This window comes from Cnephaeus nilssonii (assembly GCF_951640355.1).
Source record: "Cnephaeus nilssonii genome assembly, chromosome: 8".
NCBI lineage: Eukaryota > Metazoa > Chordata > Mammalia > Chiroptera > Vespertilionidae > Cnephaeus > Cnephaeus nilssonii.
In genome coordinates, this window is record NC_137079.1 from 3809008 (window position 1) to 3821498 (window position 12491).

General features: G+C 47.7%; 1 protein-coding gene across 1 annotated transcript; it reads right to left on the reverse strand.

Annotated features, from left to right (window-relative positions):
- Positions 1 to 2564: 2564 nt before the first annotated feature.
- On the reverse strand, positions 2565 to 12064 carry AGA (aspartylglucosaminidase). Its single transcript, XM_079779279.1, has 9 exons — positions 11913 to 12064; positions 9837 to 9990; positions 9165 to 9277; positions 8218 to 8330; positions 6673 to 6787; positions 5964 to 6039; positions 5004 to 5111; positions 4225 to 4358; positions 2565 to 2814 (listed from the first exon to the last, which is right to left on the reverse strand). Exons 1-9 carry the CDS (start codon positions 12034 to 12036, stop codon positions 2714 to 2716), a joined length of 1038 nt encoding a protein of 345 aa, XP_079635405.1. The 5' UTR covers positions 12037 to 12064; the 3' UTR covers positions 2565 to 2713.
- Between the last annotated feature and the right edge of the window lie 427 nt (positions 12065 to 12491).

Sequence of the window (12491 nt, forward strand, 5' to 3'; positions counted from 1 at the left end):
CCCACCGCGGGCAGGGGAGGCAGAGCCGCAGCTGCTGGGTGAACAGGGTTTAGGACTCCATGGCTTACATGTGGCTCGTAAAATATGACTCCTCCCATACGGAGTCATTGCTGCCCCGTGTAAATAAAGTGATTAAAAATCTTGTTCTAGGGATATATACTAGTAAGAATATATGAATGTACCAAATTCTTTTTTTTTAAATCCTCACCCAAAGATTTGTTTTTATTGATTTTCAAAGAGAGAGGAGGGCGGTAGAGAGAGCGAGCGAGAGAGGAGAAACATCCATCGGTTGCCTCCTGTAGGAGCCCTGACTGAGGACTGAACCTGCAGCCTGGGTATGTGCCCTGACTGGGAATCGAACCTGAAACCTTTTGGTGTATGGGAGGATGCTCCAACTAACTGAGCCACCCGGCCAGGGTGAAATTACCAAATTCTTTATTACATAATTTGTGGTAAAGGTTTCTCCTTTTTGCCTATTGTGCTAAAAATCCCAAGCCCTTGAGTGAAGTTTGTCTCTGGAGGTGATAATAAATTTTGATATTGCTGATACCAGAGTCACTGCCTTTTCCTAAGTGTTGCTGTTAAACTGAGCTAAGATAATGCTCCAACTAAAGCCGCCCAACTTCGCTATGTACGCTAGCAATGTTCCAGCTGGAAGGCATGAGCTGGAGAGGCGAGAACCGAATCAGATGGCATGCACTGTGTGTGAATACATATATTCAGGTGACATGTTGATGCTATATGAATCTCTTAAACTTGGTTAATATATCTGTGGGGTAGGGCAATTTATTTTATTTTTTAAATAGAGAGAGAGAGAGAGAGAGAGAGAGAGAGAGAGAGAGAGAGAGAGAAACATCCATTTGTTGTTCCACTTATTGATACACTAATTTGTTGATTCTTGTATGTGCCCTGACGGGGATCAAACCCACAACCTGGCATATTGGAATGATGCTTTAACCAACTGAGCTACCCGGCCAGGGCTGCTAGGACAACTTAATTTCCCCTTAGTAGGCAAGTATAAAAAAAACACATTTTCTATCACGTGAAAGAAAAAAAACCAAAAACCTGCACGATTGGGGCCAGGGAGGGACACGGGAGGTTGGCCAACTGGGGAGGGACCAGGGGAGGGCTCCAGAGCGTGTCCGGCCCATCTTGCTCCGTCCAGATCTGCCGGATCCCAGCAGCAAGCTAACCTAACAGTCGGAGTGTCTGCCCCCTGCACATCATAGGGAGTGGTTGAGCAGCCTTAGCATATTACACTTTGATTGGTTGAATGGACGACCAGACACTTAGCATATTAGGCTTTTATTATATAGGATTAGTTTCTGGGCAACCATTAGTAGCTGCTAATTCCAGCTTTCAAGTTCTCATTCGTGAAGAACCTGACTGGGGATGGAGGAGAGGGCTCCCAGGCAGTGAGACACAGCATGGTCTGAGAACAAGGGAGCTAACAGCATCCTCAAAACTACAGCTTTCTAGCCCTACATGAGAAAAAACATTAAGTATTAAGATGAGTAAAGGAAAAAACATACGTTGATACACTGACGCCTGAGGACCATATTGGACATACGGCTTCCTGACCGCCTCCGGACGGTAAAGGTAATGACTCTGAAGGAACAGGAGGTGCTGAGAAAGCACACACACACCTCTGTATAGTTATCAGCCGCACAGGGACCGGCACTTAGGAAAACCAGACCGAGCTAGACGACTTATTTCTAATTGCAAACACCGACCTCAGCACAAGAGACTAGTGAGACCACGGGTGAGGTCCCATTCCCTAGATGGTTTTCAGAAGGAATTTAAATTATAGTCCATCTTAGCAGCTGAAAGAGCAGAGACTTCTGTGGCTATGGAACCTCCCACATGAAGAACCTGCCTGCACTGAGCACCTGTCAGAGGAACAGACCAGCAGGACTGCTCGCCTGAAGATGGCTGGACTGCCCTAACCGGTTTGGCTCAGTGGATAGAGCATCGGCCTGCGGACTGAAGGGTCCCAGGTTCGATTCCGGTCAAGGGCATGTACCTTGGTTGTGGGCACATCCCTATTAGGGGGCGTGCAGGAGGCAGCTGATCAATGTTTCTAACTCTATCCCTCTCCCTTCCTCTCCGTAAAAAAATCAATAAAATATATTTTATAAAAAAGAAGATGGCTGGACTTTCTAACACGTGCAAAACAACAGCACCTTCATTACTAACAGCATCCTTTCCTCTTCAGATGGGCAAGGGGCAGTGTGCAAAACTGAAAAGCAGTGAGAAGAGACCCATGACTGTGACATACTGAAATTCAGTCAGGACTCATCAAGCTTGGCCTCGTCCTTCCCTTTTCCTTTGGGTCTAAAAAACGTGGATACTCTAGTTACTTTAAGTCTCCAAGTATAGATGATTTCTTTGGGCTTTAAGATATCACTATGAAGGAAATCCTCAAAGTAACAAGGCCTTAAACCACTGAGTACAAATCCAAACATCACCTTCAATGTAAACATATAAAGACACACACACGTGCATACTCATTTTCAGCAATACGCAAAGCTTACATAAAGCGGAGAAGAGCAGTTTCACATGTGAACAGTGAGGTGCGACTTCAGCACACATTTATTTTGGTGTTTATTTCACAGAGAGCTTGGAACAGGAGACCCACTGCGCAGCGGCGGTGAGCCACCTCCCGGCCTTCGCTTCTCTCCCCTCCGAATCCAGACGCTGACACAGACGTGGCTCAGACGCAGTCCACCCTCTCCTCCACGGGCCGCTCCGCGAGAGAGTTATAGACCATGAAACTGAACTGAGTAAACGCTGGCAGCTTATTGCAAGCAGCACCTGTGGCCGAGAAAGGAGAAAGTCGCCTGGTTACAGGATGGTCCTGTTTACCATGGTTACAGACCCGCCTGCTGTCCGACTGGGCCCCGCGGAGGGATGCCGCCTCGTCTGCCTCAGCGCCCGGGACCGGACAGTCCCTGAGGAAGAGACCAGTGGGTGAGCCATCTCTCTGAACCTCAGAATGTAGGCTGTTTTCCCTCTATCCAACTGCTGCCATGGCTATTACTTACTGTTTTCATATTCTTTCCTTACCAAGGAAAGGTATTTTTGGGATATCTAAAGATTTTATTCCCCAGCCACTAGCACGTGCCCATCTTTCACCCAGAACCCTCCCCTCCCGGCCCCCTGTTCTCTCCTGCTCTTCTAATCCCATGGAAAGTGCGGAGTTGTTGGTCAATACACTCTCAATCTCATCAAGTCCATCTCACCGACGTGGCTTCCAGCTGCCCTACCTACCTGTGCAGACATGGAGGGTGTCCTCCTAACGCCCTCACTTTCACTGTAAGGGGCCAGACTCATCTACATTATATAATCATCACCTACAGTTTTAAAGTCAGCCATCATTATATAATCATCATTTTACATCCTATTAAATCCAACTCTGAGCCTTTTAAGGTTTACTTTTTAAGAGGAAATCAATGAAACTGACTTATTTTATACATAAAGCCTTTCCCTCCCATAAGTTATATTGACTTTTGTAACTTAGTACTTAAGAAAAGAGTAAGGAATTCTTCAAACACGTTTTTCAAATACAGAACTGTGGGAAGTAAAAGATCAAAGCACAGTAATAAGCAGTCTAACCTAATAAGTCATATTGATCAGTCAGCTGTGTATCTTCCCCATCGGAAAACGCACTAATGAGAAGCTGGGGCGCCTGATCCTGAAACGCTTTGAAAGCACGCTAGGCTCCGACAGAAATTAAATGAAGCAAAGGACCTGCTCAGTGCAAAAATAACTCCGCTAACTTCTTTGGCTTACTAATTAGTAACACGTTTTGTACCGTGGCGCCCCACGAAGGCCTAAATGACTAGGACATTTAAATAATGGATGGGAAGAAGCAGGGAAGGTAAGTTACCCCTTTCTACTTCCAGTTAACAAAAGCATCGGACTGGATCCGCCCATCTCAGCATGGACTGAGCAGAAGGGCACTCAGGGCAGAGGACAGAGGGCAGAGGGCAGAGGCGGACTCAGAGCCAAGACCGCAGCGCAGCCCCGTCGGCCACAGCAGGGCCCAGGTGTACTGCTACCACTGTGATCCTGACAGATCCTCCCTGAACATTTGCCCAGTGCCTACTCAACATCCTCCCCGTTCCCATTGTCTAGGAATAAAATGCACCTGGATGTTCAAAAGGGTAGGTTTTCATCAACGTTTGCAAGTTCACACAAAGACCAAATCCAAATACGACTCACCATAACTCCCGCTCACGTTGGCACAGATGACAGCCCCAAAGAACGTCGGATAGTACTTCTGGATTCTAGAAATCACTTTCCGGCAAGCTGTGGTGGGACTTTCGCCTCCTCTCATGTATTCTACAGCTTGGTAGCTGATTGAGACAGAGGCAACACTTGAGAATCAGAAGTTAAACTAACTCTAAATTGAGTTACTTTAAGAGAGGACTCTAAAACTATCAAAACTGCCAAGTTTGATAGAATAAATGAACATGTGTTGGTAGCAGCAGCGGAAAACACATGCGGACCTTGACACAATGCCTGGCAATTCATTCGCCCATCAGTTTCGGGGGACTATTATTTTGGAGTAACTGTTACTCGGTAGTAACAGCCAGAGGTCATAAAGGACAGAGGTCATCTGTAAGCAACAGGCCACGATCAATAGGAAGAACTCTGGGCCTGTGTGAAGCACCTCCTGCTCATGATTACATTCCAGGGGTTGGACACAGCGACTGCATTTCTGACTTTTATCATCAGTTACCACAGCTCCGGTGTTCAGTGGCCTTACCTCATTTACATGGACCAGGAGTACCCTCCTCTGTGAAGTCGAGTGAGAAATACTATTTTATTTCAAGAAGACCAGGGTTACTTAGTTTGAGTGATTATGCTGTCAACGAGATAGGGACAGGGTTGCGAGCAGACTCTCTCAGAGGCTCCTGAACACACATGCGGGTTACGCGGCAGGAAGTTACCATCCACCTTGAGAGACAATTCTCCTCTAAGGGGTCAGAAAGTCGCACCTGGGCAGGAAGCGCATCAGTATGTCCCCGTCCCCAGTGGCCGCGGCGGCCCCCGCAGTGTCGTCAGCATACGCGCCGGCTCCGGGAATTGGAGAATCTCCGATTCGACTGTGCGAGGACACAGCATAGTAATTTAGGACAGGAAATCAAGTGGAAAAATGAAATCATTTTATGAGCTGTTTCAATAATAGCAGATATTTCCACTTAGCCATGGGTAACTGTTGTAAGTAATTTCTTCATCAGAACACTGAGAAAAGGATTTTCGCAAGTTTCAACTTAGATTTCCACAAACTCCGTTAATTCTATAAGAATTAGATACCAGCTTATTTATCAAGATGGCACAGACTTATAGCGATATTCCATTATTCCCATCCTTGGTCATCTAATGTCCGCATTACCTCAACAGGTTCAGTCATTTTCCTCACCTACTATCGATTTCTGCTTTCTAGCTAATGTGCCAAGACTGGACCAAAGCATTTCTTTGTCATAAACTTTCAATGCTTTTCTATGACTCTGAAAAAAAAAATCCAGAAATCCTGCACTGACTTAAGACCCCTTGAAATCTGACTCGTCTTCCTCCCCTGCCCCCGACATGCGCAGTTCCCCTTCTGGCCAGCAGAGCCCTGCACTGAGTGAAGGACTTGGGCCTTGTCAGTACCTTGACCGGGCTGTCCCCTGCCCTTCCTGAGGCTCAGGCTCAGCTCCCAGCATCTCCCTCCCTACTGGCCTCCCTGACTGCCCAGCCTAATCAGCTCACCCCCTGGCCCCCAGCTCTCAAGCTCCAACAGGGCCACCCTCTCCTTAGGCACTGAGCAGATACTAACTTCCTCTCTGTCACACTGTCTCTCTCAGCCCTGAAGATAGGGCTAGGCTTTGCTTTTGCACCTCCCAAAGCAGCAAGCACATACGGGTTTGCACTCAAGGTATGCTCGTGAGAGCTGTTCTCTTAGAAACACTGACCCATGTATTTTGAATTTTATACCATTAGTAGATGTACCGGCAGCAGTGTGTCCCGTATTATGGATTGCAATCATACCTGGAATTAAAACAAAAAATTCTTTGTCGGTATCCACTATAAAGTTTACCTCAAATATAACCAAATAATTGAACAGTTGGTGATATAAATTTCCTCTTTTGTGAATTTCAGGTAGAAGAAAATAGGATATTTGGGAATACTGCAAATGATACCAACTATAATTTGTGCTTTTAATGAGCTGGTTTCACAGCACCAGTTGGTAGACACCCCATGTTCTTATTCTTCAGTTTCCTCAGTTCCTTTCCAAGGCTTTTTCAAAGGTCATTCCAGAGAATCACTGACACAGCTGTACTAAGAGAAGTTTTCAACATCATAGCCTGGAAAGATCACATGAATGTGGCAAACGTCCAATTATCACAGAGCTAAATAGAAATAAACATTAAGAAGCCACAAGTGAATAGTCATTAGATATTAGGGTCTTGTATAAGGTAACCTGCCGAAATGTGTACAGATGCTAAGGAAAGAATGCCTGTGTGTGTGCTGTATGTAGGTATATAACTTTAAAGTCTAACTTGCCAGTTAAAACAATCAAAATCACCTTCTGCCATGTGAATAGGGATGAAAAAGAACCACAGAAAGGCAATGAAAAATGGCTTAACTTTAACCACAAAAACTGTATCAAAGGCAAATTACCGATAGTGTCATGTCCGTAATGAGCTCCTGTCTCTCCATAAGCACAGCCATCCTGCTTTAGGACACTGGGTGGCTTGTAGGGTCCACAGTATTTTGAAGCATCTGGGATAACATTCTGTAAACAGATTTAAGTTTTCTTTCTTAGAAAGGGTGATTTTAGAAATCGGCAAGTAGTTACGTACAATCACGAACGTTAGCAAGAACTCAAAAAGACATCTGGTACGTGAAAGATAAGAATTAAAAGTCAAAGATTAACTGAGCCTTCTGTGAACAGATGGATATAATTTTACGGAGTACCTCGTGGTCTCAGATGTACACTATGTGGGGAAAAAATCTACTCAGTCTGGCAAAGATCCCCGGCTTTTCTCTTTCTGTGCCTAAAATTCTCAGCATAATGGCAGAAATAAGTGAAGACTTTGTGTTAGCTACTAATCCTCAACAGAATTAGGTCTGCAACCTGACCTCTACATTTCATGATTTGTTCTCTGGGCCAAAGAAGAGTTATCAATTCAAAGCAAACTCAATTTTAAAACCATCTTTTTTTTTCAAAGCCAGGTTCAAGTGAACACAGTCTAAATTTTACTCTCTGATTCCTTTATGAATCTCAAAGGCTCAAAAAAATAACCCAAATTCATAAAGTTGGTGGAACACGTGGATGAGCATTGCAGCGAGAAGCGTACTTCCGTGTCTTATCATTAGTGCGCTCAGGGCCGCCCTGACCTGGTTTTACATGCAGCCTCTTTCAAGCACTAACCCCAGACGCTCCTGGGACCCTCAAGGGTAATTAGGATTTGGGGAAGAAACAGATGAGCGACTGGACAGCCCACAGTAAAACCCTGAATGGCAGTCAGACTGACCCAGGCCCCGGTCCCACAGTGGAAAGATCCAGTTCCCCACTGGTAACATACTGGCCATCTAAAAGTCTAGAGCCTCCAGCCCCACAAGGGCGAGATCCTGGGGAACTGCACAGGATACCAGCTAAGGGATATGTTAGACCAATGGTTTCCAAACTTTGACATTTTAGACTTGGAAACTGTTGTTCTAAGGCCGTGGTCGGCAAACTGCTGCTCGCGAGCCACATGCGGCTCTTTGGCCCCTTGAGTGTGGCTCTTTCACAAAATACCATGGCCTGGGCGAGTCTGTTTTGAAGAAGTGGCGTTAGAAGAAGTTTAAGTTTAAAAAATTTGGCTCTCAAAAGAAATTTCAGTCGTTGTGCTGTTGGTATTTGGCTCTGTTGACTAATGAGTTTGCCGACCACTGGTCTAAGGAAATATAAGCAGAGCTGTTCCGACTGAGGCAGGTCCCTCTCCCCATAATGGAACTTCCAAGTCTGACAACTATTCAGCTCTCTCCTGAGGACATGCCTTAGGCACAGCGAGAGGGCTTTCAGGAACACAGCAGGGAGTAAACTTAAATCATCCATCAGTTATAGGGTGCAACCAGGGTGCTAACCATCGCCTTACGCAACAGGTAGACAACAGGGAGCAAAAGGGAGGTCACTTCATACTTTGAAAGCATTTACTTTTTACACGTATGTATACACACCCTCCAATAATTCGGCTGGCAATTCCGAGCAAGCCAATCTGAATGAAGCGCTCGAGACTTATCAGTAGACAAGTCCTCATTGACAAAGCCCATACTTTCCGCAAACTTGGTGGCTGGAGGTTAGGAAGAAGAGAAAAACATGCAAGTTAGTGAGTGACCGTCTTCTACATAAAATCTACGTGCGGGAAGTCTTGTACGTCAGCCGTCTCTTACATGGGCACACCATCCCAGAGTGCACAGAGGAGCATTCAGACATGAACAATTGTAAGGGCATCAGTTTCTCGACTAGCTTCTGAGTATCCTTCCCAAAAGTGATCTGCTTGGGGCCGCTGGGTGTGTGTTATGATGGTGGTCCCCCACCCCCTTTCCCCACAACCTCCCTCTCCTACTTCCAGAAAAGAAGGCACGCCTCCCACCGATGAAGAACCCTATTGCTCTAGCTGGGGTGCAGTGCTCAGCGTGGGAAAGCTTGGAGACACGAGGGTAACGGGAGCCCACGAATAACACTCCCTTCGCCTGTTGGGTAGTTTCAACCAAACTGGAGACCACCTGTTGGAGCTGCGAGCTGATGCTAAAGGTTAGTTTCGGTTGTATGAGTTTTGGTATGAACTGGGAATGCCACAGCAAAGCTCCTCCCGTTCCCATCATCGCATGTTAATAATGCTCCCTGGCTCTTACGCCTCTAACAGGTGTTTCAGGGAGAGAACTGGTGCTGAGTCCTCTTTCAGGCCAGCAATGCCCCATCTACAGACAACACACTAACTTTTTAGAATCCCCTTTTAAAGGTGAAGAAGGCGAGAATTTAGAAGTAACGAAACCCAAAGTTAGGTAGTAAGTAAACGGGCTGGGATTTGAACTTGGGTCAGCTTCCATCCAGTTTCATACTGAGCCCTTTTCCACAGTGAATACGGACAGAGGCTAGAAGCTTCAGTCGAGTGAAAACATACCTGACTCTCCTGCTAGAAGTGTGTGTGTGGTGTGTTCCAGGACCCTCCGGGCCACGCCAATAGCATTTTTAATGCGTCTGAGGTCGCCTACTGCTCCTACGTTCATGGTGGTGCTGCAAGAGAAAACAATGCAGTGGGAGTTATTCGGCATCTCTACAGATTCAGAGATGACAAAAGCGCCGCTTTACTTTCAGCCACCGTAATCGGCAGAATAAACACCAACTTCATGCGGAAGTCCCAGCACATCCCTGAAGTTCACCCAAATGCCCACAGCTAGACACATGAAGTCCATTTCCCATAAGCGCTTGGTCTCCCCTGGCTTGTTCTAACACGGCTGTGGAAGGGGTTTTCGGGCTTCAGGCCAGGCAAACCGCAGCATTTGGGATGGCAGGTGGATGGCTGTTCGCCAGGTCAGGGACAGAACTCTGTAGCTCGGGGCTCTCCTGTGCTCCAGACTACCTTCCTCCACGTGGTATTTCTATCATTATGGCTTTGCTTTAATTGAGAGGAAAACCCCTTGTTTGCAAAGGCCATGCAACAAGCTAGGGGTTGTCACTGGTGACAAAGCTTCTATAACCGTCCGTCTTGCTCTCAGTGGAAGACTGGTCAGCTCTGGTGTTAGCTGCGCACGAAGCCAAGGAGCAGATACATGGGTCCTGGGAGCGTCCTCACCCGTCCATGATCATGGCGTCCAGCGTGGTCTCCCCAAACTCATCGGGACTTCCTCCAAAGCCCACGGTGCCGTCACACTGCTCGCTCTCACACACCGCACAGCCCCTCTCCACGGCATCCAGGGCGGATCCTCCGGATAGTAATGTCCTCCAGGCTGCTCAGCAAATCCCAACACAGTTTGTTTCCGTATGTTCGTTTCAATCCAAATGCAACAAACCAGACATGTTTTGGAAATCATATTTTAAAATTATTTTTCACATTTATCTCTAAGTTAAACTGAATTTTTAAATTAGTGTACCAAATGCTACAAAGGCATCAGAGTGATATACAGAGTGGTATAGACAAAATTATTAATGCAACTACTTACTGTGCAGAATTCAAAGATTTTGGCTACTGATGAAAAGATGGTATTTTTCCCCCCCACTTATTAAAACATATTTCTACTGAGTGTGAGAAAAGAAATATCCTCTCCTTCAATTTAAAGTTATAATGGAAGATGTGAAAAACATTATCTGTACATTGAAAATTCATTAAATCATAGCCTTAAAAATGTCTGTATCATTAGATCATTAGGAGGAGGGTAAGGAGGAGAGATCAACCGAAGGACTTGTATGCATGCATAGAAGCCTAACCAATGGACACGGACACTAGGGGGGTGAGGGCATGTGCGGGGGTGGGGGGGGAATGGAGGAGACGATGGGGGGATAAGGACACATATGTAATACCTTAATCAATAAAGACAATAAATAAAAAAACAACTACTACCATAGCAAGTCTCAATAACAATACCACAAGAGCATAGAATTACAGTGTGGGCTCCACAGGGACTGATTCATTTAATCTTCACCACAGCTTTCCAGGTAAGTACTGTACAATTATCATCCTCATTTTAAATACGGGGAACAGACCCAGAGAGGTTAAGTTACTTATTCCAGGTCACACAGATAGAAGGTAGCAAGCCAGGATTCACAAGTAGCCATTTTGGCTGCAGAGCCCATACCTTGAGCATTGAAAAGGAAACAAACAAGTCTTCAAAGGTCCATTTCTTTACTAATTAAAAAAAAAAATGTTCCTTAAAGGGTGGGTGCTACTTTGGGTAAACAATGTAAGTATTACTACTGGCCACACTGACTTGAAAGCGTATTTTGAGAAGCTATGTGCGCCATACGCAGAATTGTCCCCTGCCTGGGCCACTGCACTTCCTTTTCTCCTCATCGTTGGCGATGTGCTTCTGTTGGCCTGTTTCCTCATTTTCTGTGAATGTATTCTCTGCTTATAACATACAAACCGAGCTCCACCAAATTCTGGAGCCAATTCTGCCCCCAGGAAGTCGAATTAGCAACCTCAGAAGGAAGGGGTCTGAGATTACTCCGGGGGTATTAAGTCTTACAATGAATGGAACACACAATGCAGTAAGAAAATGGCGAGAGAATGGTCTGTACAGAAGACAGGCACCGATAATGGGCAGCACATCAGGGGAGGCTTCCTGGAAGCGGCAATACTTTCGTGGCTCTCAATCCTGGCGGCGAATCAAAATCACTTGGGGAGCTTTAAACACACACACACACACACACACACACACACACACACACACACAGGTGCCCTGGATCTAGCAGTTAAAGGCACTGACATTTTTGACAAGCTCCGCAGATGGTGTCAACATGCAGCTGAGACCGGGACCCTGCACCGCAGGTAGCAAGCACTGCTCCCTCCCCTACCAGCTGATGCGGTAAAAGTGTAAAAGCACAGTCTTCCTCTGGGAAATCATCAGCCCTTCCAAAGCTGGAGAACAGGGCGTTTCCGGGAGAAGGGGGGGGAGGGGTTAGGAGGGAGACGCAGACATGAGACGGCCCGTGAAGAACCCTGTGTCCGGGCAAACAGCACCGGCAGCTGCACCACCCCGTGCCCCCGTCCATCCGCAGCCTGGGGCGGGCTCCAGGCCGGGGCTCAGCAGGCAGTGAGCACAGGGGTGGCAGGAGCGAGGGTGACCCCGCGGTGGGCGCGGCTGGAGGGGGAGCCTGGCCCGGGGCCCCGCCGCCCCTCCCCGCCCCGCGCTCCCCGCCCGGCCGCCCGCACCTGCTTCGGTGGCGTTCCCGAAGGGCCACGTGTTGAGGACCAGCGGGAGGGGCCGCGGGCCGCGCGCCAGGGCGGCGCTGAGCAGGAGCTGCAGGCAGAGCAGCGGGGGCCACCTCCGCGCCATGGCTGCGACCCCGCCGGCGCTCGCGGACCACGTGACTCCCGGCCCCGCCCACCTGCCGGGCCGCTGCTGCTTCCGGGCGCGGGCGGAGCTTCCGCAGTCTCGCGAGACCCGCTCCCACCTCACTAATATCTGCCCGCGGGAGGCCCTGGGAGGCCGCCCGAAGCTTCCTGCTAAGGCCCTTCGGTGCTTTGCTCCTCGATAAAAGCAGATTGCGCTTCATAGGGAACATTCCCAGGAAATTACACAGCCCCGGGTGGCGTGGCTCCAGGAACTTACGTTTGATTTTAACTTTCCGTTTCATTAAAAGTTGAGGCGGAAGCGTGATCCTGGCCTGGGGCCCGGGATGGTGGTGGAGGGCTCGGAGCTGTTGCCTGCAAGCAATTCGGTTCGGCTTTCCCACCCCAAACCCCAGCGGCTCTCCCGCCAGAGCTCTGTGGGCCGTCCTCCCTTACAAA